The sequence below is a fragment of the Pogona vitticeps genome, chromosome 3 (assembly GCF_051106095.1).
Source record: "Pogona vitticeps strain Pit_001003342236 chromosome 3, PviZW2.1, whole genome shotgun sequence".
NCBI lineage: Eukaryota > Metazoa > Chordata > Lepidosauria > Squamata > Agamidae > Pogona > Pogona vitticeps.
The window spans coordinates 175,548,809-175,576,431 of NC_135785.1; the positions used below are offsets into that span (position 1 = coordinate 175,548,809).

The following is a 27,623-nucleotide window of genomic DNA, read 5'->3' on the forward strand; positions in this document are numbered from 1 at the left end:
CCCTTATCAACACATTTGTTTTACAGCTCAGCATAATTTATTTGGTGCTGAAGTGTACCATCGTACCCTTTAGCTGCTAAATATGCTACACTCGGTCACAATAGGGAAAAGAGGATGCCCGCCCATGTAAGCAAGTTAAGTCAGCTGGAAAAACCCATCCTCAGAGTTCGGGGAGTCTTGATTAATAGACTCCGGTAGGTGATCGCATCCTTTAAATGAAAGCTGCCAGGTATTGTTAATTGGGGGGGGGGGGGACTAGATGGCGCTAATAGTTGTTATGAGCTGAGTGGAGTATTAGGTTTTAAAGTGCTTTTAATCGAGTTGGTCTGCTTTTTAACATCTGTGATCGGAGGAAGCTTCTTCCGGTTTATACCATATATATTTTTAATAAATCCCACTCACACTAGAATCGTTAAACAATTCCATGGAAGCAGGGCTCGCTGACAAGCGATTTGTTCTAAGTAAAGCCTGCATAGGTCGTGGCTATTACATCTCGAGCCGCGTTTTCTATATATATATATACAGTACTGTATAGGCAAATGCGGCTCGAGATGTAACAGCCACGATCTATGCAGACTTTACTTAGAACAAATCGCTTGTCAGCGATATATATATTTTATTTTTATTTTTGTAAATCACATTTCTGTGCAATACAGTAGTTAACTCACAGGAACACTCTATTCTCAAGAGAACAAGAACTGGCAAAGTCCTCTAGTCTAGCGGATACTGCTCCACCCGCTACCCAACACATTTTTTTGGTGGGGGTGCGGGGGCTTAATCTGCGCGGCGCAGGTTCAAGGCCAGCCATTCTCCACTGATTACGTCACCCGCAGCCTGCCTGTCCATGACGTCATGGTGCAGAGCCCGGGCCACGGACCGACTCGAATCCCATGCGCTCCCTCTCCAGTCTCGGGTTCTGGAGCGGCTCCGCTCATGCTGGACGCTCGCCACCGCCGCCCTCGCCCTCTTTCTGCTCCCCTCCAGCCTCAGGCGGCAGAGCCAGGGGGAGCGGCTCCCCGATCCTCCCGCAGGGGCGCGGGGGCCAGAGGGCGCTCAGCTCTCCCAAGAGCCGCGGCGAAGGAGCCCAGCTGCCGGCGGCTCCGGGAAGGGGGCGGCGTTTGTGGTTCAGGGCGGGTCCCGCTTAAGTCGCCGCCGGTGCCTGGCCGGCTCGGGAAGTGAAGGAAAGGGAAAGGGGAGAGGGGGAAAAAGAGAAAGCAGCCGGATCGCCGGGGCGTGCTGCTTGGGGCTGGCTGGCTGGCTGGCAAAGAGGATGGCGGTCGGTACGGCAGCAGGGGCCGCAGGGGTGCCGCCAAACCCCGGCCCGGCTGCGGTCTCGCTAGGCTTGAGCGTGGCGGTGGTCTCCAGCCTAGTCAATGGCTCCACGTTCGTGCTGCAGAAAAAAGGGATCGTGCGGGCGAGAGGACGAGGTAGGGGGGCTCCCACGGCCGGCCTTGCGCCCCGATCCCTCTCCCTTTCCTTTCCGTTGCGAACGGCCGGTTATTTTCTCTTGCCGCGGGTCCTGCAGTCGAAACGGCCGGGTCTCCTTGCAGCAGTGCCCGTCCTCTTAATGATGATCGCGTGTCCTCCTTCAGCGCTTCGAGCCCCCGCTTCCCGCCGCCACGATCCCCTACTCGGAGGGAGGTCCGCCCTCCGTGGCGCACGCAGCCGACCTCCGGAGGCCTCAGACGCCCGTGAACCCCCAACATAGTTCGCCCTCACACTTGGTTATCCTTTTTCAGGGCGCCTGCAACGCGTGGAAAAAAGCCATTTCTGTGCTTCCAAAGGCACAAAAGCCGTGGTTTTCGGCTTGATCAAACCTGCGAGTGACGGTGACCGTGTGTGAACGTGTGCACGTGTAAGGTGCCTGTGTAAGTGAGGGCGAACGGTCCAATGCAGTGACACCACTCCCGGTCTGCAGGTGTGAACACAGACTTTGACCTCTGGGCAAGTCGCAGGCTAGTGTGGCTGGTCTGAGTCGTCCGTTTCCTCCCTCTCTCCAACTACCTCCTCTTAAAACTTTAATTCGTTTCTTGGGGATATTGAGGTCTCTCTCTCTCTTTCTCTCCCGCTGCACCTTTTCCATCTTTCCAAAGTCGATGGCTACATTTTGTCAAAGCCACTTTTCTGCCCTTGGTGCTGGTGGGAGGAATTACCAGTGGGCATCATAGAGGGAAGACTTTATCCTCAGGTAGTTTGTGTAATTCTTATTCTCTGCTTATTCTCTTGGCCCATCCTGGGGGGGGGGAGAAAGGAAAGTGTCAGGCCAGGATCTTAGAACTTACTTACGCCTTAAGTTTTTTTTTTGTTCTGGTTTATAAGTAGTGTTCAAGTTGCACATCAATGCTATATGTTTGACAAGAGAGTGGCATCTTTCCTCTTAGCTTGAAAAGGAATTAGAAATTAGTGTGAACACAAGAGAATCCACAGGTTTCAGGAGATGGGATTCAGAAGACTGCTTTAAGCATTTCCAATAGGATCTTTCTTAGCCGTTGAAAAGCTGATGCCCTGGACCAGTGGTTCTTAACCTTTGTTATTCAGATGCTTTCGAACTGCAACTCCCAGAAACCCCGCCCAGCACAGCTGGTGGTGAAGGCTTCTGAGAGTTGCAGTCCAAAACTCCTGAGTAACCCAAGGTTAAGAACCAGTGCCCTGGACTAACTAAAATTCCATTTTAAAGATAATTTGCCCTACAGCATATGGGGGAAGCCCTCCAACTGCTTTGGAGAACTACAGGTCCCAGAATCCCCTAGCCATCCCAGCCATTCACCCTACTGGCATTGTCCATAGTGACTTGTGATTCTGAAAACTGCAGCCCAAAAAAGTATTTTTTTCCCTTAACTTTGGACCATCTCTGTTTGGGAAGTACAGGTGCCATGCTGCCATGGGAGTAGATGACCAGTTGCCTCGTTCTTCTGAATTTGTGCCATTATAATTAGTTCTACTACTAGAGATATAGTGAGCATACAAGCCATCAAATCAGGCTGAGAGTTGCAACATTCTGCAGTTAATTGTTTAGATTTGTGCATTAAACTCAGTTATCTAGGACTTCTTGCATTTTCTTGGAGTGCTTAAACCCAGCAAGAGAACTTTCATATCAAACAGAGGCAGAAAGATGATACTGACATTTCTAACATAAGCTGATCTGTGCCAGGAATTAGGCCTGGAGGGAAATTGTTGCCCTCAGTTGGTTCTCTTAGTCTGGTTATAAAACTATTCAGTTCTGCCTAAACAAGACCTGCTCTAAGACAACACAGGAAATTTCCTTGATTTCCTGTCTGTCTGATGCTGGTCATATAGAACACTGCAAGATTATCTGTAAAATTCAGTCATTTCGATCTTTTTGAGACAAATGGGAGAAAGACAGTAGTACTTTCACAAACTTCTTGTGACAGCTCTGTTTACAGTAGACACGATTATTCATGTACTGTACTTCAGAGTGTCTTGTATAACACATCCAGTTGAGAAACAGCTTTGTCATGTTTTTATCTTCATGTTGCTCAGAGAATCTGCATTATTGGGTGAAAGATGCTGAAAATCTCCTTCATCTAGTTCTTTGTGTACATAACCATTATTGCAAACTTCTTACTCAGATTAAATTGCTCTGAGAGAATTCAACATGTGCAAAACTCCTTCACAGACCTAGGCACTTGAGATGTTGGTTTCATTATCTGCTGTATTTGGTAACCAGATAACCAGAATAGACGTCTATGTGTGAATCGATTGTTGCCACAATCTCAAGGCAATCCTGGGGCAGAACTTTTTCTCTATGCATTCATGTGCATAGAGGAACTACAGATACAAATAGGATGCACATCAGATTGCAAAAGCTATTTGCCTTGTGCTACTTCTGATGGAATGTGCATTTGAATGCATATCCAGATGTGCAATCAAGAACATTGAGAATGGACATTCCCATTTGCAGCAAGCCAAATTCAGCCCCCCCCCCGCAAAAAAACCCAGTAGGTTTCTAACACACAAGCCAGATGGGGGCACACATCAGTTTATCTGGATCAGGATGGGACATGTGTGTTACAGATACCCTTTTATGCATGCAGGTGTGCAAATATACTTGGTGCAAACATGTATGCAAGCTCATTTTAACTTCCACAGGTTGTGATGTTTCAGAGGAAATTATGCAATTTTTATGTACGGCTGGTATGTAATTTGAATTCAGGTCAACAGGTAAGTTTCAGACAGTGCAAAAAAAAAGCTATAGATCCAAATTCTGAATGTTTAGGGGTGGTTTTTCTTCTTTCAAAGCTGGAGTGAAGGGAGAGTGCTTCTGGTCACACGCATAAGATCTTCCTCTCGTGATGTAATAGACAATGCATGCACGCCAAAGAGGCAGGACCTTTGCGTGGTGGAGACTTCTCAACATTGCTGCTCATAGTTTTTTATATATTTTCCTTTATATTGGAATTGTGAGTAGGACTGTGTTCAGTTTTGTATACGTGAGATACATTCTATGATTTGGGGAAGCGACGTTTCATTGCCCTTTTCTGGTGGAAAATTTCACATTTCTAACAATGAATAATTTCTCAAAATTAATGAATGTATTAACAAATGAATACAGTATTGGTCTGACATGCTAATCTAGAGTTGCAAATAACTTTGCAATTAACTTTTATTCAGGTGACTCTTCTTAGCAAGTGTGCAGGAATTTATGGCAAACATTTATTCTATCTTTTCAGGCATGATGAAATTAATCCTAAATTTTTCAGGTGTTTTTTTTTATTATCACAGCATGCTACTGTGATATCATGCCCTAACATGTTTACAAGTTTACTAATAAAAAAGATAATATCCTACTAAAGTTTGAAATTAGTTTGAATACAATATTTAGGTTCCATGATTAGTGATTTCTCCCCACCACTACCATCCAATATTACAGCTCAAGTACTTTGGGCTTTTGGAAATCTATTGAGATAGTTTTGCAACATGTAAGTTTAGCATGGCATACGTTGTTAGAAGTTAAACAGGCCAGTTCAGGAGTGTATCAATTCAGGGCACTAGAGAAATTTTTGAAAATGTTCCTGATAAAAATTTTTAATGAAGAGTTTTCCAGAACACTCCTGTCATTACATTCTTCTGATAATTGTTGCATCCTGATTGCTGTTGAATTAACTGATGAGCTGTGAATGAATGTCATGACAGATGTGCCCCAGACAGAATGTTGCTGTTGCCACAAATCCCAGTGTTTTCAATGGAATCTTTTCATGCACTCATTGTAAAGAGGATTTGGGAAATTGTTCAAAGTGCTTCTTCCAGAACCCCATCTCCTGCATGCCTAGTAGCACAAGGGTAGGGTAGGGGTCATTTAGGACACGCAGTGTTGGGGCAGGGCTTGTAGGTAGTGGTCTATGTTGGCGTGGTCATGCCTGAATGGGACTTTGTGTGTGTGCTTATACGTCATCCCTGCTTCTTCCCAGCCCCAGCTGCCAACTCATCTTGGTGAGATTTAAGTCACGTAGCCCAACCCTGTGCATGTTTGGTATGCCCCACTGAGTTCAGTGAGAATCACTCCCCTGTGAGTATGTATAGTCTTTCAGATAACTGCTGCAAGACAAGCAAGTACTTCAAAAGCTTGCTTTACAACAACCTGTCCTGAAACATAACAATTTGGAGCGCTGTCGCTACCAGCTGACAGTATGAGCTAGCTGTCTGGCATGTCTCTTTTGCATTTTTCATCGACATGTGATGCATCCACACTCCGTTTTTGCTGTTTTATAAATGAAGTCTAAATGAGAATACAATGAAAGGTTTGGTTTCTAAAGAGCCAGTTTTTTTATTTCTGCAGAGTGTCATTCTCAGATTTATTTGTTTGTTTGATCTGGAAATTGTTTGCAGGAATGTAATACAGTATGGGTACCGATACAAAAGTCTGTTTTTCACAGTAGAAATGCATTGCCTGTAATATTGGTCCAGTAAGTTCCAACACACCAAACTTGGTGATGCCCATTTTGGATATTTATAGACCGAAATCCCATTCCTTAGCATAGGTAACATTCAGTTCAGTCCTAGCAAAGAAAGCATCTCCACTGCAGTTCTCAGGGATGTACACACACAAACCAGGCCAGTTTCTACAAGTGACCCTAAGAGTCATGGTGGGGACTCTTTGGCTGAAATCCTGATGTGCAACTCCATATGTGCAATGGTACTAAAAATAGCAGCAGAGCAGAAGTGCTGCTCATAAAGCAGTTCTTCATGTCTGCCACACAAACAAGGTAAAAAGGAGTTACACAGTTGATTGTGCAATCCGGACCTCTTAGGTGTAGCACCTGGCAGGCGTAACAAAGTGTAATTGTTGTAGAGCAAAAGCTGAATATGAGTCAACAATGTGGTGTGGCTGTAAAAAAGGCAAATGCTATTTTAGGAGGCATTAACAGAAGTATAGTCTCAAATTCCCATGAAGTACTAGTATCCTCACTATTTAGCACTGGTTAGGCCTCATCTAGAGTGCTGTGTCCAGTTTAGGAAACTGCACTTCAAGAAGGATGCCAACAAATTGGAACAAGTTCAGAGGAGGCCAATAAAGATAATCAGGGGATTGGAAACCAAACCCTGTGAGGAAGGAATTAGGCATTGTTAAACTTGAGAAAAGAAGAGTGAGAGGAGATACGATAGCACTTTTCAGATACTGGGAAGGTAGTCATAGAGGAGGAGCAGGATCTGTTCTTGATCATCCCAGCCCACATAATAATGGGCTCAAAATACAGGAAGCCAGATTTAAGCTGAATATCAGGAAAAACTTCCTAACTGTTAGAGCAGTATGACAATGGAACCTGTTATCTCAGGAGGTGTTGAGCACCCCAACATTCAAGAGAAAATTGGGCACCCATCTGTCAGATCTGCTTTGACTTGGATTCCTGCACTGAGCAGGGGGTTGGACTCAATGGCCTTAAAGGCCCCTTCCAACTCCAGTATTCTAGGATTGTACAACTGTACATTCTGCAAAGACAAAGATTTCAGCCTTTCTTTGCCAGCTAGAAACAGAATGTTATGAATTTTCTTAGCTAAGCAACAGGATTTGCTAACAATTTTTTTATTCAGATGCTGAACTGAATGCTTAATTGTTCGGTTGCTCTTCAGAAACTTACACTATGTGTCTCACTTCAGTATAGACCCTCCGTTGGCACGGAGGTGAGGGGACTGTTCTATCTCCTGCCAGTTTGAGGACTCTCAGTCCCATAATGGAACCTGGGCGGCGGCAGGGGGGGGGGTTCCTGATGAATTATGGGGCTAGGAGTTCTTTAATTCCAAAAATCCTTGCTTTGTTAGATTTGACACACCTGTGAACCTGTGTGAAGAATAGTAAAATTTCATTATTTGTAAAAGTAGTCATATGTAAATTACACTTACCATATTATTAATGTACTCTTCTCTGGTTCTTCATTTTCTAGGAACTTCATATTTAACTGATATAGTCTGGTGGTCAGGCACTATTGCAAGTAAGTATACTTTAAAGTAACTAGTCAGGCAATCCTACATCCTAACTAAATTAGTGGAGAGTGGGAAGGTGCTGCAGCATCTACACCAGCGGTTCTCAACGTTTAGCTCCCAGAATCCTCAACCACTGGCCATACTGATTGAGGCTTCTGGGGATCAATGGCTGAGAACTACTGTTCTACATCACCCTTACCCAACCTTGTGCCCAGCAGATATGCTGAACTACAGCTTCCATAATTTCTAACCAATGTACCCTTACGGCCATGCTGGCTCGTGTGGGTATCCTAAAACATATGGAGAGCATCAATGGAGAGCATCAGCTTGGGTAATGCATGCTCAGTCCACTACATATGGGATGTCCTACTGGAACACTATTCATGTTGATAGCATATAAGCATATATTGTGTTCCATCAATTTAAAAAAGGCTCTTGCAAAATCCTTGGCCAGTGTTACTGAAATATAGGATTGCCCTTGTAAAGGAGTGAATTAACCTGTTTTCAGGTAGGTAGCCATGTTAGTCTGTTTCAGCAAAAACAACTATGAAATTATGGTTCCACCTTTAAAACAAACACATTTATTTAAATCTGAGGTATCTGAAGAAGCAGATGGTAGTCTATGAAAGCTCACAGTGAGATGTGCTAGACTTAAAGGTGTCTCTCTTTTTTGTTTCATTTTAAACAAATTGTCTTTGTATTGAATGTGCAAGTGTCAGACTTAGATTTTCCTTAGCAGGGGGTGGCGAGTTGTTGTGTTAGCCTGTTGCAAAAAAAGCAACAAGGAACTTTGTGGCACCTTGAAAGTGAACACCTCATTACATGCAATAATTAAATTGCATTCCCATTCATCTTATTCTATTACTAACTTCTAGAGTTTGTTCCTCTGAAGGTTTTAAGTAGCATGTCTTATGAATGCCCACTTTAACCACTGTCATGAATTTTGGATTTATATTATTCTATGTGAGAAGTGCATTTGGTTACAGTAGCTTCATATCTTTTAAAAAAACAAAATCTTTGATGCTTAAAAATATCTGGTATTTCCCATGTAAACTGAAAAGACTGTGCAATTCTGATCTTTTTAGAATGTTAAGGTTTTATAGAAAGAAAGGGCAATCAAGTGTTGGCCTCCAGTGGTTGCTTGGCAACATTTCCCGTCAGCTTTTCCTGCATGTGTCCAGCAGAAAGGGATTGTGGGAATTGCAGTTCACCAATAACTGAAAGGCCACAGTTGTTCACATCTGTTTTAAACAAAAATCACCTTTAGATATCACATTGCTAAACATAAAGGCTACCCTCCATGGTTTACAGTAGGTCAGTAAATTCCAAACTCGGAGCGTGCTGTCTTCTTGGACTATAACTCCCAACAGTCATGACCATTAATTCCTCCATGTAACTCTGTGCTTCTATGAGTTGTAGTCCAGCAACATGTGTGACAACAATTTTGGTAACCATTGTTCTAGGTGGGCAAGCAAATCTTTTTAATCATCTTAAAACCTACTTAGTGCTGTCATAAATCTGGCTACATGCTGCAGACCTCAAAAACACAGACTGGAAATGACTTGGTCTCAGATGTTCAAAGTTTATTGGTAGGTCATATCCTTGAATTTTATGTTGCATGTTTGACAGCTAAATTTGCAGAGATAGGGCTGATTAAAAAAAACTTGGAGATGAGTAGGTTCAGATATCCACCAAACATATTTAAATGACAGATTCAACATAAACATTCTTCCTGCTTTAGCTGGTGACAATAGATTCCCAATGAAAGACAGTGCTAGAAAACGCAAAGTCTAGCTAGCACATGTAAGCGGTAGGAACCTAGGAAGTTTCTTCATATGGTCCATCACACTCAAGGGTAAACCACCTCTTCTCTTTTGAGGGTCACGTTCCCTCATATATCAGCCATGGATGGGACTAATACCAGCACTGAGCAGAGCAGACCCAAAAGCTGATAGGTCATCTTTTCACTTTCTGCCACTTCCTCTTCACTTAGCATTCTTCCATTGATGGGACAAATCACTCTGGCTTCAGGCCTGAGCACTTGCAGAGAGCCACATGCAATTAAGCTAAGGGCTGCATGCAACCCTAGTGCCACTGACTGCTCACCCCTGATCTAACACAATGTGGTCTACACTATCTACCCTCTTTCTCTGGGTTTGAAGAAACAGAGATCTTGCCCTCTCTGGAGATGCTGGGGGTTACCATGTAGAAACTTCTTTGCATATAAAAGCATTTGCTCTGCCATTGACTTGACTCTGAGGAATGAGCCACATGAATTTGGGGTTTTGGGTTTTTTTGCCTGTGCCTCTGACATTAAGAGAGAAAAATAAATGAAAAAGGACCTATGTGATTCAGCCCTCAGTCATAAAGTATATTCATAAAGTATATTGACTGGACAAGCACTGAATATTCAGGTGGACACTGAGAGCCATTTAAAATATAAGTAGATTCCACTAGCAACATCAATATAGTTTGGTTTTTTAAAGTAAATGTTATGGTTGGGTATGTATGAGGAAATTAGGTGAACTTTAAAATAACTGTATGAAATATGACATGCCTTTCACACATACATTTTATCACTTGTCTTGCTATTGTCAGGATAGTTTTACTTTTTCTATAGTTGATTTTATAATTTATGACTTTTTTCTTTTTTTGTATACTGTCCCGAGTAGCAATCTTGGTGGTATAAAAATCAAATAAATGCATAAATAAATACAAGTAGAGATGGGCATGAAGTGTTGAACTGGTGGTTTGTGCTGGTTTGTTGTTCGGCCAAACAGATGTCTGGCAATTCCTGGCCCCGCCTTCTCCGGCAGGTGCCCACTCAGAGGCCGCACCCTGTCTTCCCTGCCCCACCTTCTCCAGGCACTGCCCCTGAGAGGGCACCTGCTGGAGGCAGCAGGTCCGGAAGCGTCAAACCCCTGTTCAGCCAAAAAGCAAACTGGCACGAAACAGTGTTTCCTGCCGATTTTTACTGACAAGCTCTTGTTTAGAGTTGTTTGGATTTCTTTTTCTTTTTCTTTTTCTTTTCTTTTTTTTTTTGAATGTTGAATTTAGTTAGCTATAAATCTTGTAAATAAATAGAGTGGGCAGTGCCAGTTTATGAAAAGGACATGGTATCATGGTGTCCAGAACATCAAAAATGCAAACAAACCTTTCAATTCAATGAATGGTGAAGGAGATATTTTTAGTTAGTACAGAAGGATAGCTTTTGAAAGAATGTAAGTACAATGTGTTTTCAGCAAACATTATCCACAACAGTAATCTTCGACTATAAGTAATCTTCAATTGTAATGGTAGACTTGGTGTTCTTGACACACACAAAAAGCAAATAAGAACAAAAAATGTTTCTTCAGGAACCTGTAAGTGGGGGTTATTTGTAGGAAAAACTAGAAACTTCTGGTTTTGAGCCAAACCGTATCAGGTCAGGAAGTCACTGGTCTATCCTGAATTCTAATAACAAAGTTCTAACAGCAATCATGCTGGCTGAATAGCTCAATGGTGTAGGTATCTGGTTGGAGAGCTAAAGGTTGGGAGTTCAATTCCCCACTATGCCTTCTGCAAGTAGATCCAGTCTGTGTAGCCTTGGGCAAGCTGCACAGTCCCATGGCACCCCCAGAAGAAGGGAATGATAAACCACGAGTATTCTTCTACCTGGAAAGTCCTGAAGAGGGTTGCCATAGGTCAAAATTGACTTGACAGCATATAGCTGTTGAATAGCAAACTAGTTCTCTCAATGTAGAATCTTACGTAGGTAAAACAGTACAATTGCATAAAAGTAGTAACAGAAGGTTTGAGAAGACCCAATGATTGTAAAAATAGCCCTTATACTGTATTCAGAATAAAACTAAAGGGATGAATATCATCACCACTACACATGCAAAGCCGCCCAACAGGATTTCAGCCACTGAATGCTTGTTGGGGGCCTTTTTTTCCACTGTCTCATGCCTTTGGCTGCTTTCTCAAAATGTAACAAAAAAAAACCCCAAACCTTGCGGGGGGGGGGGTTAGGAAGGGATATGAATGAACTGTCACCCCTAATGGTGCCTAAATTCCACTGCCTGAGGCATCCCTCTCAGCTTGCTGCACTTCAAGGCTACGCCTGCATTCAGGTCTTATCTTGTGAGTACTTAACTTATTGGTTAGTCAAGGTTCAGTACATCTCAAAGTCAAGTCAAGTCAAGTCCAAGTCCATTGTATTAGCTAAAAGTCATCACAATTGTTTAAAATACAAATATGATCAAATAAAATCATGATAAAATCATAGACATATAAAATAATAGGAAACCCTTCATATCTGGGAGTCCCCCCACACATTTTATAAGATCTCAAAATATTTTGAAAACAAACGGAAGTGAAATGATTTCAATTTAGAAGTGGGAATGTTCTCGATTAGCATTGCTTTAATAAAAACACCACCCTTCCCCCCCTCGTCTCTATCCCAAAATGTCTTGATGTAGAAAACACCTTCCCCCCTACTTGGTGCCTTTCAGATGCTTTGGACTACCATTCTTATTAATTCCCAGTCAACATGGCTATGAGATGAGAGTTGCGGTCCATGATACATGGAGTGCATCATGTTGGGGAAGATATGGTGGGCCACATCTCACAAACTGAGCTGATGTGGAAGTGTTGACATGTGAGCATAAAGATGTGGATAAGTAAATTCATCTCAAAGCGATTTACAATAAGAACAAATACAATAAAACCAGTAGCTGGAAGTAAAAAAGCTATAGAAACAAGTTAAAATCCATTGAAACCATTTAATTGAAAACAAGGAACAATGAGGCAAGTACCTGAATAAACTGGTGAGAAACATTTAATACAGGGACTTGGATTTATCTTCCCGTGAAATCCATTCCATAGGGTGGACACCACAACACAGAAGGGGGCCCCCATCTGCATTCCCATGATATCTGACCCCAGATTCCCTAATGACCCATGTTCAAAAGCATTGGGAACAAGATTGGGCCCAGAGAAGCCGGCCCCTTGGTCAGGAGCAGAGACGGAAAAGCTTTAGTGCCTCTCTAGAAGTGCCCCTGCAATGTTGCCATGTCATGAGACACAAACTCATAAGAAGATACTATCCAAAGCTGCACCTTGGCTGCTAAATCTCTCCTTCACTTTTCTGCCATCTCATTTACCTCTTTGAAAAGTCCAGCACATCTGCATGAAAGGTGACGAAAAGAAATGCTGTCTCCTTAGGCATTGCCAAGACTTGCTTCTGAATAGGCTAATTACTCTTGGTAGCTTGGCAACTGCTATGCCCTGTTGCTTTGATATTGACATTATGGCAGTGACTTGTTTTATAGTTATTTCTTTCCTTCCTTTGTTGTGCTGACTTTCGGTTTGCTTTTGTTTTTTTCTGAACCAACATGTCTTGGTATAAGCGGACTTTTGAAGCTCTGAAAACCATTGGTAGGAATATACGCATTGCTTTTCCAACTGGCCACCAGTGGTTTTCATACCTTGATATAAGAAAAAAAAAGAATTAAAGCCAATTGTTTCAAATGGTCTGGGCCAACCCTGCTTAAACTTCTTATCAGGTTAGCTCAGCTAATGCAAGAACCTCCCCTAAGAGTCCTACAAAATGTCATAGACCTTCAGGTGAAAAATCAAAAGCCTGTTAATCACAAGTATTAATCCCAATAAAGCAAAGGTTCTAAACCTTGGGTTCCCAGATGTTCCTGGACTAAAACTCCCAGAAAACTTTGCCACTAGCTGTGCTGACCAGGATTTCTGGGAGTTGTAGTCCAAGAACACCTGGGGACCAGGGTTGAGAACCACTGCAATAAAGGGTTAATTTGAGAGTGAAACAAAACAATTATAGACAATCACATCAAAATTGACAGAGTTGCAGTATACCAGGTGTGCCAGGTGACACTAACAAGTAGAGTGCCCCCAGATTTATGAAGTTACCAGGCGAGGAAACAGTATTGATAGCAGAAATAATTGTATTGAATCAAGTACACTGCAGGATATATACATACAGCTTTGCCCTTGTTTCAGTCCAGTGGTCAAACATGGCAATTCCAATAGGCATAAAATAGATCAGAGTCCTTATAAATCAGTTCAGCAGTCAGAGTCCTTCTCCAAGATTCTTCCACGACAACCACAACACCACAGAGTGTGTGTGCTGGGTCTGCTTGCTTTATCCCAGGGTTAGCCAATCCTAGGTTTTCTTTCTCAGCTGATACAAGTCATGTATTACCCCAGCTGCATAAATTCTTACTTGGCTTATTTTCTTAGCGTGGATCCTTACAATTACTTACCATGTTTTTTGCTCTTTTACAACTGCTTAGTACAAAACTGTATTAACAGTTCCTCCAGGTTTATGTCCAACCTGTCAAAAATTCATCTATCAAATTCAAGGCAATATCAACTTGTCTGTTTCCACAAGCCTTATGTATATATATTGCTTCTATGTTCGATGTGCATAAAATCCTGCCCCTGTGAAGAAAACTGTAGGCACAAATACTTTTCAAAATCCTTCTTGTAAGTTATGAAAAATCACAAGTGTAATTTTTATCGAAACAGTCTTACAACTACAAGAAGTAGCAAGTATACATATACAAAATGTAACTTGTAGACCGAATAAAAATCATGTTTTAATCCAAAAATAAAAGAGCTTAATAGCCTAAAAAGGCACATTGAAACAGCAAATAATATTTCCCCAAAGCACATCATTTGAAAATAAAAGGCATTATAACTTTAAGTAATTTTAGCCTTAAAGTATATTAAAAAATGCAAAATATGTTAAAAGTTAAGTTGTATTAAATAACTTTCCTAGCCTTTAACCATATAACTAGACACACACAGAGACAGCTTTTAAATGTTCCCCCCTCTGCCAGTTAAAATATATGGAGGAAAATCCACAACTCTTTTGTCTTTTCTCTGTGCTGCTTCAAAACCTGTGTTTTGGCTACTTCTTGCTGCCCTAAGATATACCTACCTGCTATTTTTGCTAGTCTAGCACTAACGTGGTAGTTTTAAAAACCTATGTCTTATGGATTTACGTTTTCCAAAAGATGATGCTAAAAGGTTATAAAATATCCATTTTTAAAATTCGTTCGTAACTTTGTTTACTTGCTAAATTGGCAGGTTTGAATGAAATTCCTTTGCAATGTTTATGTACAGTGTAACCTTGTTCCTAGATTCTGCTGGAAAACAGGGTGATTATAATCACAGTGCCTGGTCAGGCTGCAGTTTAAAAGAACTTTAATTATCAGGGCAATGTTTCCACACACCCTTTAATCATTTTTAACACCTTATAAGCACAACATTTCAGATGTTGACACTATATAGCTCAGCTGTGTTCTGTGTTTTATTTTAAGAATTTCTAGACCACACTTTCATCAGCAAGGATCTCTGGGTAGTGTACATATGGGTGTAAAAAGAATGCAATATAACAACAAAGATGAAATGACAGAAGGCATGCAAAGTATACAGTGAGCAAGCAAAAGCCCTAAAAATAAAGCTGATAAATTAATGTTTAAATTTGTGTTGGTATTTTGTAGAGATGAGCACACACTTTAGCCTTCCGGATGTTTGTGGGTTTTTTTTTTTTTAAACAACTCGTATTAGTCCTAGCCACTGTAGCATTCTGGAAGTTGTAAGTTGAAAATATGTGGAGAGTCATAGTTGGGTACCTCTCTGTGTTGAATGCTAAATGGACCAAGCTGAGAGGCAGCCATTTCTCTCACTATATCCACTCAGATTTCAGATGCACATGCTCAGTTTAGGGCTCCCATCCACGCTCAAGTCATGAATAGTAGGTGGCTTATTTTGGAGTGAACTGGTCTTCAGCACCAGGATGCAACTTGACATGGAAGATCAAAATTATCTGATTAAGGGAAGGATCAGAAGAGTGGACAGCTCTCAGATGTCCTATCACTCTTTCTCTCCACCAGATTAACCAGTCCTCACCACCAAACATCTTCCTATTTGTCCAGATAGCAATGTCCTCCATTCACTAATTTCCCTGCCAAAGTACATAGTAAACAACAGTGCTGGTTAAACAAAGGGCAATCAGGGAAAGACAGAACTGCAGTTCTTCCTAAAGCTGTATAACAATAAAGTTATGACAGTTATAAAACACAGAAGTAATAAAGTGCTAAGTCCTATAGCACCAGAATAGCATGGCAATAAAGTGCTGAGGCAATGAAGTGCTAAGGCAACATACCGTACTATGAAGCAGTAAGGAGAACAGGCAATAAATGCTTAATGTTTAAACAAGAAAATGCAGATCTTGGAGCATAAATGAAAGATACTAGCTGTAGAATAACAGAAGCTGTGGCAAACAACAACAAACAATAACAATAACAACAACAACAATGATGATGATGATGATGGTGATGGTGATGGTGATGGTGATGGTGGAGGAATACTTAAACATTATAGCAGCTACTCAGCAAAAATCAGCCAAAAAAGCTGTTTTTAAAAGGCCTTCCCACTATCTTTTGCAATCTCTAACCCATTACAGTTCCCATCAGTATATAGCACATAGTCACTCTGAAGTTATCTATCCAGGCTTTATTAAAATATAGTGACCTACTTATATGCTGCCCCATGGTGCTTAAAGCACTCTCTAGGTGGTTTACAATTGAATTACTGTGTTTCCCTGAAAATAAGACAGGGTCTTATATTAATTTTTGCTCCAAAAAACACATTAGGACTTATTTTCAGGGGATTTTTTATTTTATAGTCATGTCATCTTCTTCTGGTTGCTGCACAATAATGGAGGGTGGGATTTCACTTAACTGGGGCTTATTTTGGGGGTAGGGCTTATATTATGAGCATCCTGAAAAATCATACCAGGGGTTATTTTCAGGGTAGGTCTTATTTTCAGGGAAACAAGTTATGCAAGCTACACATTGCTTCGCACCCGCCACTCCCAGCAAGCTCAATTTACCATCCTCAGAAGGATGAAAGTTGAATCAACCTTGAGCTGGCTACATGAGCCCAAGATCAAACTCAGGTTGTGAGCAGAGTCTTTACTGCAGCACTGTAGTTTAACCACTCTGCCATGAGGCACTTGCATCATTCATATTCCTCCTTTCGTCCAGAGAAGCCAAGGCAAGTTACCTGCTGTGATATAGGTTAAGGATTAGCCGTGAGCTTCATAGTGAAATTAAACCTTGGTTTAATTAATTAAACCTTGGTTTTGTCAGTCCTTGTCTGATTCTCTAACCAGTAAACCAACGTGCAATGACATTTTATTTAATTGTTTGCTTTTGATATATATATATATTACTTGACAGTATAAATCTGTAGTTGTGTACTCTGAAGTAAGTCCCACAACAGAATTTACTCCTAAGTGTTTGGTGCACAATGGCAGATTATATCCCTCTTTCCAAACATGGCGAACTGTTGTACATCATATTTGCTCAGTACTCAGGAGTAAGTGCTAACCTTTTGTTCTATGTTAACATATTTGTGTTTCTTCCCACAGTGGCACTTGGTCAGATTGGGAATTTCCTAGCCTATACTGCAGTTCCTACGGTTCTGGTCACTCCCCTTGGAGCTCTTGGGGTTCCCTTTGGGTAAGGACTTCAGTTTCTGACTTCATATTTGTACTGTATATAGAAAGACTGTTTGAATATCAGCAGGAAGTGAACACCCGCAACAATGGAAGCTGTTGTTTAAAAAAAAATAGACATTAAAGAAGCCACAGCTGTCCTTCTGATGTGGAAGACTGCAGAGGGCTCCATATGTGCGCGTCTTTTACCTACTTGTGTTAAATTGTCTCCCTGCATTGTTCTCTCTTTTTAAAAAGTCATTCTTTTATCTTGATAATATATATATATATTTATCCCATAGCCTATAGTAGTATCCATTTTATCGCCCATTTTTAATCTCATTGTTTGTTATTTATTATTGTGCTGTAAATTGCCCAGAATAGTGTTTTGCACGAATGAGGTGGTATAAACAAACAAACAAACAAATAGTATTCTAGACAGAAGGTTACCATCTTTTCTTTGGGGTATTCACATCCTTAGCATATCCCATTTGCCTCTTTTTTCCCCCTCAAAGGTGTTGCATATAATGCTACTTTGCTTTCTCTTTCTTCCCGCATGATATATATTACCGGCAACTTCCCAAATATTTTTACTATTAAGCTTTTATCTTGCTTCTGCCCCAAACCCAATTCCTTCCCTTAAAAGTAGTGCCTAATTCTTCATCTGAAAAGAGCTAGAAGGAAGTAAGAAATTGTCTGAAAATCATCCACACTGTGACCAGAACTGCCTATGGACCAGTGGTCCAATCTTGCAAGGCATTATGATCCATCATAATAACCTATTACATTACTGAATTGTGCTGATGAGTACTTGATAGAAGTTGGGCTCAAAACAAGATAAAAGTATATTGACGTCTTCGTAGTCACATCTTGTGGATCACCCTCCCATGTGCAGTGTGAGAGGTGGAGACTGTGATGAGTTTGTATTGCCTCCAAAAAACTTAAATGTTTAAACCAGCTCCCCCAGCTTATAATGGCTCTGATACTGGTCTGTTTTGTTGGTTCAATGAAAAATGTTTATTATGTTCACTTTATGCTTAAAATAGAAGCCAATATCTAACTGAATGGAAACCGTGCATGCAAGAGAAATCACACAAGAGATTTCTTTGTTTTCTGGGCTCCCTGTTGTGTGCCCAGTCACACAAGCAGTCACGAGAACAGTTGAACAAGAGCTGGCATGTGGCAGCCAGCCAGGTGGAAGGCTCAGATTGCTTGTGTAATTGCACTTACTGCCACTGCATAAATGTGTAAGATTTCTGGCCACTATGTTGATTATGCCAATAATGTTTGTTATGCCAATAATCTATTGGTCTGTATGCTATTGAGTTTCTGGTGAGTGGAAAGTCTCACCAGTGTAGTAACAGGGGATACCATGGGCCAAGTATTGCTCTTGCACAGGTGCAGATCGCTGTGAAGAAAGCCATCCTCCTCAGGCCAACTGTAATACAAGCACCACAATCCCGTGGTGAGAGTTTTTGCTTAGCAGAAACTTGGTGGGAGAGTGGCCATTATATTTATTTTAGTTGTGGTTTTATAGTACACTTTGTGGAAGCCACTCGGAGATCTCACTATAGTAAGGAGTATGCAAGTGTTGTAGGTATCCTGTTGTAGGCATGCAAGCGTTGTAGAAAGTCCCTGGCTTTTCATATCTGTACTGCTTTGTGTACCTTTTAAAAGTTTTTTAATTGCTCTGAAAAGCTGCTTCCCACCGCAACCTTCAAAAACAGAGCATGTATTCCTTCCCTGAGAGAGAGAATTAGAGGCGCACGTACAAAAATCAACAGAAATGTTGGATTTCTTCCATGGCATTTTAAAAGCAATGCATTCCTCTTTGGCACAGCCAAAATGTAAAATGAGACATGTTTTATCTCCTGGTTGGGCAGAATTGACAAGGATCTACTGCAAGTTTTATTTCCCTTATCAGTGAGCTGCCCTGCAAAATGTGAAATGTAGAAGCTTTTAAAATAACTGTCTCTGTAAAGTTTCTGGTCCTTAGCTGTGGAATACAAACTTTAACATATTACTTCATTCTCAGGGTTGATGTGAATACAAACAAAGTAATGATTGCACAGTAAATTTGTAGTTGCCACACATACTTTCTTGGTAATGAGCTCTCCTGTGAGACTTGTTTCTGAGGGAACATACGTAGGATTTCACTGCAACAATGTTGCCCCAATTATAGATTGTTGTCTTATCTACAAGTTTCCAAAATGAAATGACCCATGTGTGCTAATGTATTTATACATGTAGCTTTTATGTGGTTCTCAGAATTCTTTTGTCTCTTACTGTCTCTCGTTTTAATAAGACCTACAGTATGCTGTGTGTCTGTTTATGACTAATGGGTTAGAGATTCCTAACTAAGAAACAGCAGAATGTTAGTAAGATCCCTTCCTGTTGATGCCGATTTAGGTCAGCTCAGAAGTAAGTCCAATAAAACTTACTGCCAAGTTAGTAAGCAGCCTTAATCAAAGTAGAAGGGATGGTTGGATGCTGAAGGTCGTTATTCAGAACAGGAGATGACACTAAACTGCCTTCCAGATTCTTTCTGTGTTCTGAAATTCTCCAGAGGAATAGAATGCTAGGGTACCGTTCTGTCAGATAAAAGCAGTCTTAAATCCCCATGGATTTCAGTGAGTTAGTTGAGGGCCGGACCTCTCATAAGGCAGAATGAGGCAGTTGCCTCAGGCCACTCATTTAGGTTGTCATGAAAGAACAGCAAACTGTTAGGTTGTTTAACTAGTTGGTATTGTGACATTTTCTGTTTTATGTACCAAAATAATTTGGCTAAGTGGATGGGAGAGCACAATTTGCTATTTTCTCTCAGGCTGTTAGGTGGGATGCTGGAGTCAACTATCAGTCTGGGGCAGCAAAAACAGCGAAAAGTCTTGCTGCACCCAGGAGTATCAAATTTTGTTATAAGCTTTTGTGGAGTGTCCCCCATTTGAAGAACTGAGCTACAGTCTGTATCAAATAAAACTGACCAGTCTTTAAGTTGCCATAAGCCCATTTGTGTTTTTGCTGCAACTGCAATTATTGAGTTAGGTATCTGGCTGTGGAGCCAAAGGTTGGGAGTTTGACTTCCCCGCGGTGCCTCCTGGAGTATCTGCCAGCCTGGGTGGCCTTGGGCAAGCTGCAGAGTCCCAGAGTGCTCCCAGAAGAAGGGAGGGGTAAACCACTTCTGTGTATTCTCTACCTAGAAAACTCTGAAAGGGGTTGCCGTATGTCAGCATTGACTTAATGGTGCATGACGATGATTAAATAGTATGTAATTTTTGCTGGTGTATGTGTGTCTATCTTTCTGTTCCCCCTCCCACCACCATAGTCAAATATCTCCTTAGGTGGTATTGGTTGATTTATACATATGGTTTGAGTGAGGGCTGGTGGGGTTGTTCTGCTGATTGAGCTGCTTCAGTTAGCAGAACCAGGAGGGGCAACTTCCCCTCCTCTTGTGCACACTGGTACAACCTCAGAACCTCCTTGGGAGGAATGGATAATGCTCTTTGACACATTATGAAGCAGAAGGAAGATGAAGGCAGACAGTCCTGCCATATTATCACCAGATTTAGGCCTTTTCCCCACCTAGTTCTTTCTTTTGAAGAACATAGATTTACTGTCTAAAGTCACAAGCTGTGAAAAGAACAATGGAGTCATTTCCAGGACTGACACACAATATTCACGAGATAAATCTGCATATCAAGATCCAGATGCCTTGTTAAATAATTCTTAGGGCCTGCAAGAAGTTATCACGTGAATCCCAATCTTATGCGTGAAAAGCAGTGTGAGATGGGCCTTATACGCTACTGGTGTTTTTAAAGCAGAAGCGAAACAGTTCTTTCCGGCATGTCCTGCACAATCATCACTGAACTTCTATTAAGAAAATAAATTGTCCAAAGTTCTTAGATCTGAGCTTTTTTTTTTCAGCTTCCATGGTGGAACTGCCACTTCTTAGACACTGCTAAAAGGCCCATTCAGAAAATATTATATAAAATTTTCTTTAAAAACAACAACTCCATATTGCAGGAAAGACATACTGAAATTATGTTTTTGATTACCGTAAAGTACAGTAGGAAAGTATTCCATTGTCATCTTGCATTCTGACCTGCCAATATAAACAAACAAACAAACAAACCAAAACTACTGTTCTCCTCAAGAAGCGGCAAAGGATGACAAGTAGCCTTTTTCTTTAAAATTAAAGGAATAGCTTTGAAATCCTGAATTAAAATGTTTTATGTGTCCTTCTTTCTGAAAGATCCATTTTAGCTTCCTATTTGCTGAAAGAAAAGCTCAACATTCTCGGCAAACTGGGCTGCCTGCTGAGCTGTGCTGGTTCCGTTGTTCTCATCATCCATTCGCCAAAGTCTGAAAGTGTCACCACCCAGGCTGAGCTTGAAGAAAAACTCACAAATCCAGGTACTTTGGGCTGATATTGTTGTTGTTGAGTATAAATAAGTCTTGGTATTTAGGGGGTTAGTTTTGCAGAATGAAGCCACACTGACCAGGCTGGTCCAATGGTCAAGCACATTTGTATCTCAGTACTTTTTTTTCCATGTCACAAAGTTACAGAAGTGATTGATCCAAAGGCATCACTTTGCTGAACTTGCGGCTATTACCAAATAATTTTGTATTGTGAGAGTACAGAATAAGTCTTTTCCAATGTGGTATCTTCACATTGAACTACAGCTGTTAAAGTCTTGATGGTGCCACAATGTTTTATTTTTTTTTCTGAGTATGCGTGCACACACAGTAACATGGTAATGCCACTATTTGTAGCAGAAGCTGAACAAATCGTAACAAAATAATAGACAGGATATGTAGCAATATGCAGTGGAGACAAAGTGTAGTTTGGAGAGACAGTTAAATGCTCTACAGCAGTGGTCCCCAACCTTTTTTAACACTGCAGACCGCTTGGGGAAGGCGGGGCACCCCCTGTGCTTGCGCGCATGCATGAAGGGTGGGGCGCTCGCGTGGGCACACATGCACTCTTGCATGTGCACGAAGAGGCTGTGCAGTGAGGGAGTGCATGCAGGGGGTGGTGGGAGATCTGTCTCCGTGGCCTGGTCTGGCCCAGACTGTGGACTTGGGGTTGGGGACCCCTACAGAAGGGGCTCCCAACCTTTTCCTAACCATAGACTGGTTGGAGGTGGGGTCCATGCATGCCGGGGTATGGCACGCTTGTGCGGGGGCGTGGCATGCTCGCTCACGGGGGCGCTCATGGGGGAGCAGGAGATCCGTGTCTGTGGCCCGCTCCTGCCTAGGCAACGGAGCAGTGCTGGGTCGCGGACCCGGGGTTGGGGACCCCTGCTCTATAGAATTTTGGTATGAAGCATTTATATGAAAGCAACAGTCACCAAAATCTGATTGAGCCTGCAAGAGCAACCACACAATATTTTTTTCCCCTTCTGGGCTGCCATCCATTGTGTGACCAAGCACATGATTGGGTACACAACCTTTTCTGTAATTGGATGGAATAGAAGAGTGCACATAATAGCACATGTAGGCTCATAGGCTCACTTTTGTGACTGCCTACTTATAGTGTATGAATCCAACAGGAACCTGGTCAATTTATACCTTCCATAAAATGGTACAAGCATTTTATATAGCAACATAGCATGCAGCCTGTGAACTTCAAGGGAGTGACTCATTTCATTCAAGCAATCCTTCAGTTGTGGTTTACAGATGTGACTGTGTGCATGCACACTCGTCCCCTTGCAGATGGGCCTTAAGTTCCAGGTTGAATCAAAATGGAGTTTTCCATGATGTGCACCCATAAACTGATGTGAGTGAGCCCTTTGAACCAGTGTTTAAAATTCAATGCACACCTAAACAAATGGGTTTTCTCCACCCCATCCATCTTTCTCTGTGGTCTAAGAACCTGTTCCTGAGTAGCGGTGGACATGAATAAAAAAACCAGTGGTTTGTTATGGTTTGTGGCTATCCACGAACCGTAAACTGTCATGAATCTCCCAGAAAAATGAACTGGTTCACAGATTATGTTGCGGGTTTGTGTCCAAGGGGATTGCCTGCCTGTCCCCTTCCCACTGACCTCATCACCTCCCCCTCTAGTTCTGCCACTATCACCATCATCAAAGACAGTGGGCTGGCTTCCCTTCCAGGAGCTGGGCCCGTTGCCTCTGTGCAATTGCCCACTGCCCAGCTTATACGTGGCTGCATGCATAGAAGTCGTAGGCCAGTTTCTCTTCCCACAACCAGCTGCTGCCTCTGCACATGCATCAGCTGGGTGGCGGGCACAGGCATTGGGCCTGGTTCCTGGAAGGGAAGCTGGCCCACTGTCTCTGACGATGGTGGCAGCAGCAGTAGCAGTGGTAGTACCAGATAGGGAGGCAATGAGGGTAGCGGGAAGGGAGTGGACAGGCATCCGTTTTGCCAAAGCAAAATGAAGTGCCAAGGGGAAGAAAGTTTTGCAGTTTGTTATGCTTCGGCAAAGCAGGTTCCCCAAACTGGGTCATGAACTGAACCACAAACCAACCCATATTTTTTTTCCTGGTTCATGGTTCGGTTCACGCCTATCTCTAGTCCTGACTGTTTTACAGCAGTATGGAGGTTTTTGAAGACACACAGCTCCCTTTGTATTTTATCGCTGGATTGCAAATGTGAGCTACAGCTCACACCCCATGGCAACCTAGTTTTCTTCAAATAAGAAGGAAGTAAGTGCTGTGTTCAAAGGAAGGAGGGAGTATACAGGCACAGCCCTCAGTCATGACAGTCAAAAGTGGAGTTCAGAAGATTATCTGAATATCATCCCTTAGAATTTGCTCTCAACATTGTACAAAATACATTGTTTTCTGAAGAAGAATACTGCATATATTATCATAACTTGTTTATGTAGTTCATTTATTGTGTTGTTATTTCCTTTCCCTTTTTTTCCAGTATTCGTGGGCTACCTCTGCGTTGTCCTCCTCATGCTGCTTCTACTTATCTTTTGGATTGCACCAGCTCATGGACCCACTAACATTATGGTTTACATAAGCATTTGCTCCTTGTTAGGAAGTTTCACAGTGCCGAGTACAAAAGGCATTGGACTGGCTGCTCAAGATATTTTTCACAATAACCCATCGAGTCAAAGGGCACTGTACCTCTGTTTGGTTCTGCTAGCAGTATTGGGATGTAGCATAATAATTCAGTTCAGGTACATCAACAAGGCGCTGGAATGTTTTGACTCCTCTGTGTTTGGTGCCATCTACTATGTAGTGTTCACTACTCTAGTCTTGCTGGCCTCAGCAATCCTGTTCAGAGAGTGGAGTAATGTTGGAGTGGTTGATTTCTTAGGGATGGCTTGCGGATTTACTACTGTATCTATTGGAATTGTTCTTATACAAGTCTTCAAGGAGTTCAGTTTCAGTATTGGAGATTTGAATAAGCCTAACATGAAGACTGATTAAGATCATAATATTGGAGGGGCCTGGATGACTCACAAAATAATAACAGCTTTCCATTTCTAGGCCACAGGAATGATAGAGCCTTTAATTTCTAAGCCCAGAGAACATCATCATCTTTCATTCCTTGCTGGAATCTTTGAAATGAATAGCATTCTCAATCCAGTTTCTCTAGGACTACTGTTGTCAAACTTATCTAATGGTATCAAATGGTTAAATCTTAGAACTTTTACAGCTGATGGGTATGAAATGCATCAATGAAGAGACTGGTGTGTTTCTTCCCTGAAAAGGCAATACATATAGTGAAGGGTTGAAGCATTCTGAACCATGAGAATGCAGTGACCTTTCAGAATGTCTACCTGAAACTTTTGAGTTGTGTGAATAAACTAAATTGGCTTCTCCTGTGATCTGTTGGGCAAGAACTAGGGATATTTAATTGTCCTTTGGAAACATGTAGACACCTAGCAAAAGGTTGGATTTGCCTCCTCAATGTCTCATTTGTTAAATACCAAAATCTATTGTTTTTGCAGCTTTATATGAGGATTCTAAAATCAATGTTTCAGAACCTGTACATAGATGAATTCCCACCCATCATTGATTATGTCTGCAATTTGTACTGATGAGGAGTTAATAGTTACATCCAAAAGAGCCATGTATTTATCTCTCAGTAATTTTCTCTCTCTCTGACCAGCTAAAAGTTGCTCATGGACCTTTGTGAATTCAGTTTATGCCTTTTGTTCACAATATGCATTTGAAGTGCATTAATACATTACATTAATCAGAAGCTTTTAAGTATCAACAAAAAAGAATGTGAGGCTTGTGTCAGATCATAACCACTTTTCTACCGTTTTTGTGGTAGATCATTTGTAAAGAGTTGGAAACTACTTCAGTGCCTTCTGTATTCTTAAAGAGATCACTTTCATGAGGCTGTTCATTTCCTCTTAATGTTTCATTGGCCTCATGCTTACAATCATATAAAGTAGCCAGAAAGCCAAAATAGACTGTGGAGCCTGACTCTGTTACTGAGGGGACAGTGTGAGAACTTCTATGCACTTCCCATAGTGTGTGTGTGTTCTGAGAAGTGTTCTACTATTAATTGTTCATTCACCATGTTCCCTGTTTTTTTTAAAAAAACAAAAACAACGAATAGAAAAGTGTTCTTGACAGTTTTTGGGTTAGCTTTAGAAAATTGTCATTTCTCAGAGCAGCTGGATATTGTGAGGAACTGAATCTGTAAGAGGAGAGGAAAATGTTAATTTCAGTCAAGGGAAGGTGAGATAAGTGGGCTAAAGAACTCTTCAGTCATTCACAGGTTTGAGGGAATAATGCGATGCCTGGAAAATGTTGGTCACCTATTTAGGAAAACTAAATAAATTATTTAGCTCTTGCTACAGAACTCTGTCACTATAGAGAAGAGACAAACTAACGCTAGTTTAGTATGCATTTTAAGTCTGTTCCATAAGATATTTCCATATCAGTTTCAAAGGAATATAAAATTAGCACATTGATCATACAAGTTTTTGCTAAGCAAAATATGTGCATCTTTGTAAGATTTCATCAATTTTAAAGTTAAAGCCAAGAAAACTTGAAGTTTAGTTTCTCTATAATTACTACGTAGGTAAGCTATGAATGAAATCATGTTCCATCTTCAAACTCATTAAAAACCTCTATTAAATATAACATTGTTTATACTTGGGGTGAATGTTAACCAACTGCAACATCCAGAATTACCAGTTTTCAAAATATATGCAAATCAGTGTTAAAGTTTCTGTTAATTTTTGCTGAAGATTGCAAAGAGGATGTGTTGTGGTTAAACTAATTTGTATAAAATATGAGTTACCCTATCTGTTTATATGCCCTGTTTCCCCAAAAATAAGACCTAACCTGAAAATAAGCCCTAGTATGATTTTTCAGGATGCTCGTAATATAAGCCCTAACCCAAAAATAAGCCCTAGTTAAGTGAAACCTCGTCCTCCACCATTGTGTAGCAACCAGAAGATGACATGACTATAAAATAAAACATCTCCTGAAAATAAGCCCTAATACATTTTTGGAGCAAAAATTAATATGAGACCCTGTTTTATTTTCGGGAAAACATGGTATTAAGTGCAAGAGTGGGCAGAAATGATGTTTGAGGCATCTTCTTTGTTTCATCCTAGAACCTTACATTTCACGAAACTGGAGCTGGGTATAAAAGGCAAAAATACGTAATTATAATAATGGTCTGAGACCAGAAATTTGATTGATCATAATAAGTGAATAGAGAGCACTTTTTTTTTTCACCAAAGTTCACCCATCTTCTTGCCCACTTTTTTGTTTGTTTGTTTTAACAATATACTTGGTAGTGGGGCAGAGATAGATTTGGTTGGTTATTGTTGTTGTTTAAGTACAATGGGGTCTTGACTTGAGAACCTAATCCATATTGGAAGGTGGTTCTCAAGTCAAAAAGTCTGTAAGTCAAGTCTCCATTGACCTACATTGCATTGAAAACCGATTAATCCCGTAACAGGCCGTTTTTGTTCCATTTTGGTTTTTTTCTGGTCTGTAAGTCAAATCTCAGTCTGCAAGTCAAACCTAAATTTTGCGGCCAGAGAAGTCTGTAACTCAAAAAGTCTGTAAGTCAAGCCGTCTGTAAGTCAAGGGTCCACTGCAATTGTGTATTAGAAAACACTCTATTGCAAATCAGCCAGATAACTTCAAGTAGATACCAATTTTTAAGTTGCCTCTTGATGATTGGATCTAGCTGGATACCTCAGTGAGGGCTCAGTCACATGTAAGAAAAGAACCCCAGTTATACCAATTCTTTTCATACCACTGTCGTACCGATACATTTTTTCAGCGATCACATGGTGTGTGTATATATATTGGCAGGAGCGTTCACATTGTTTTAAACTGCATTTATTTCTATTTGAACCGATACAGCAGGCTGCACTGCTCTTAATTTTGTATTAATTCCTTTTCTCTACTGTTTCTTGGGGCAATCAGCCCCTCCCCGTGTCTTTTTTTAAAAGAAAAAAAGTAATATATCAACAACAATAGAGAGGTCTGAGCCTCAAGAGGAGGAAGCAGGTTTTGAAAGATGTGCAAAGTATTGTGAAGAGCAGGGTTTTAAAAAAAGACAGAGATGTTAATGCAACACTCCTTTCTTTACAATTCAAAACAGGAAATGTCTCTTTCTTGCCCTCCTTCACCCATAAGGGATGGGCGGGGGGGGGGGGAAGAGAGAGAAAGCTGTCTCCATTGAGCTGTCTCCTTCTGAGCAGTATATTCAT

At 41.2% G+C, this 27,623-nt stretch overlaps 1 protein-coding gene across 1 annotated transcript; it reads left to right on the top strand.

The window, feature by feature from the left end:
* Positions 1 to 818: 818 nt before the first annotated feature.
* Positions 819 to 27,384, top strand: NIPA1 (NIPA magnesium transporter 1). The gene is made up of 5 exons (XM_020796782.3): positions 819 to 1,427; positions 7,401 to 7,448; positions 16,892 to 16,982; positions 21,207 to 21,367; positions 23,846 to 27,384. The coding sequence occupies exons 1-5, from the start codon at positions 845 to 847 to the stop codon at positions 24,355 to 24,357; spliced, it is 1,395 nt and encodes a 464-aa protein (XP_020652441.2). The 5' UTR covers positions 819 to 844; the 3' UTR covers positions 24,358 to 27,384.
* The last annotated feature ends 239 nt before the right edge of the window (positions 27,385 to 27,623 follow it).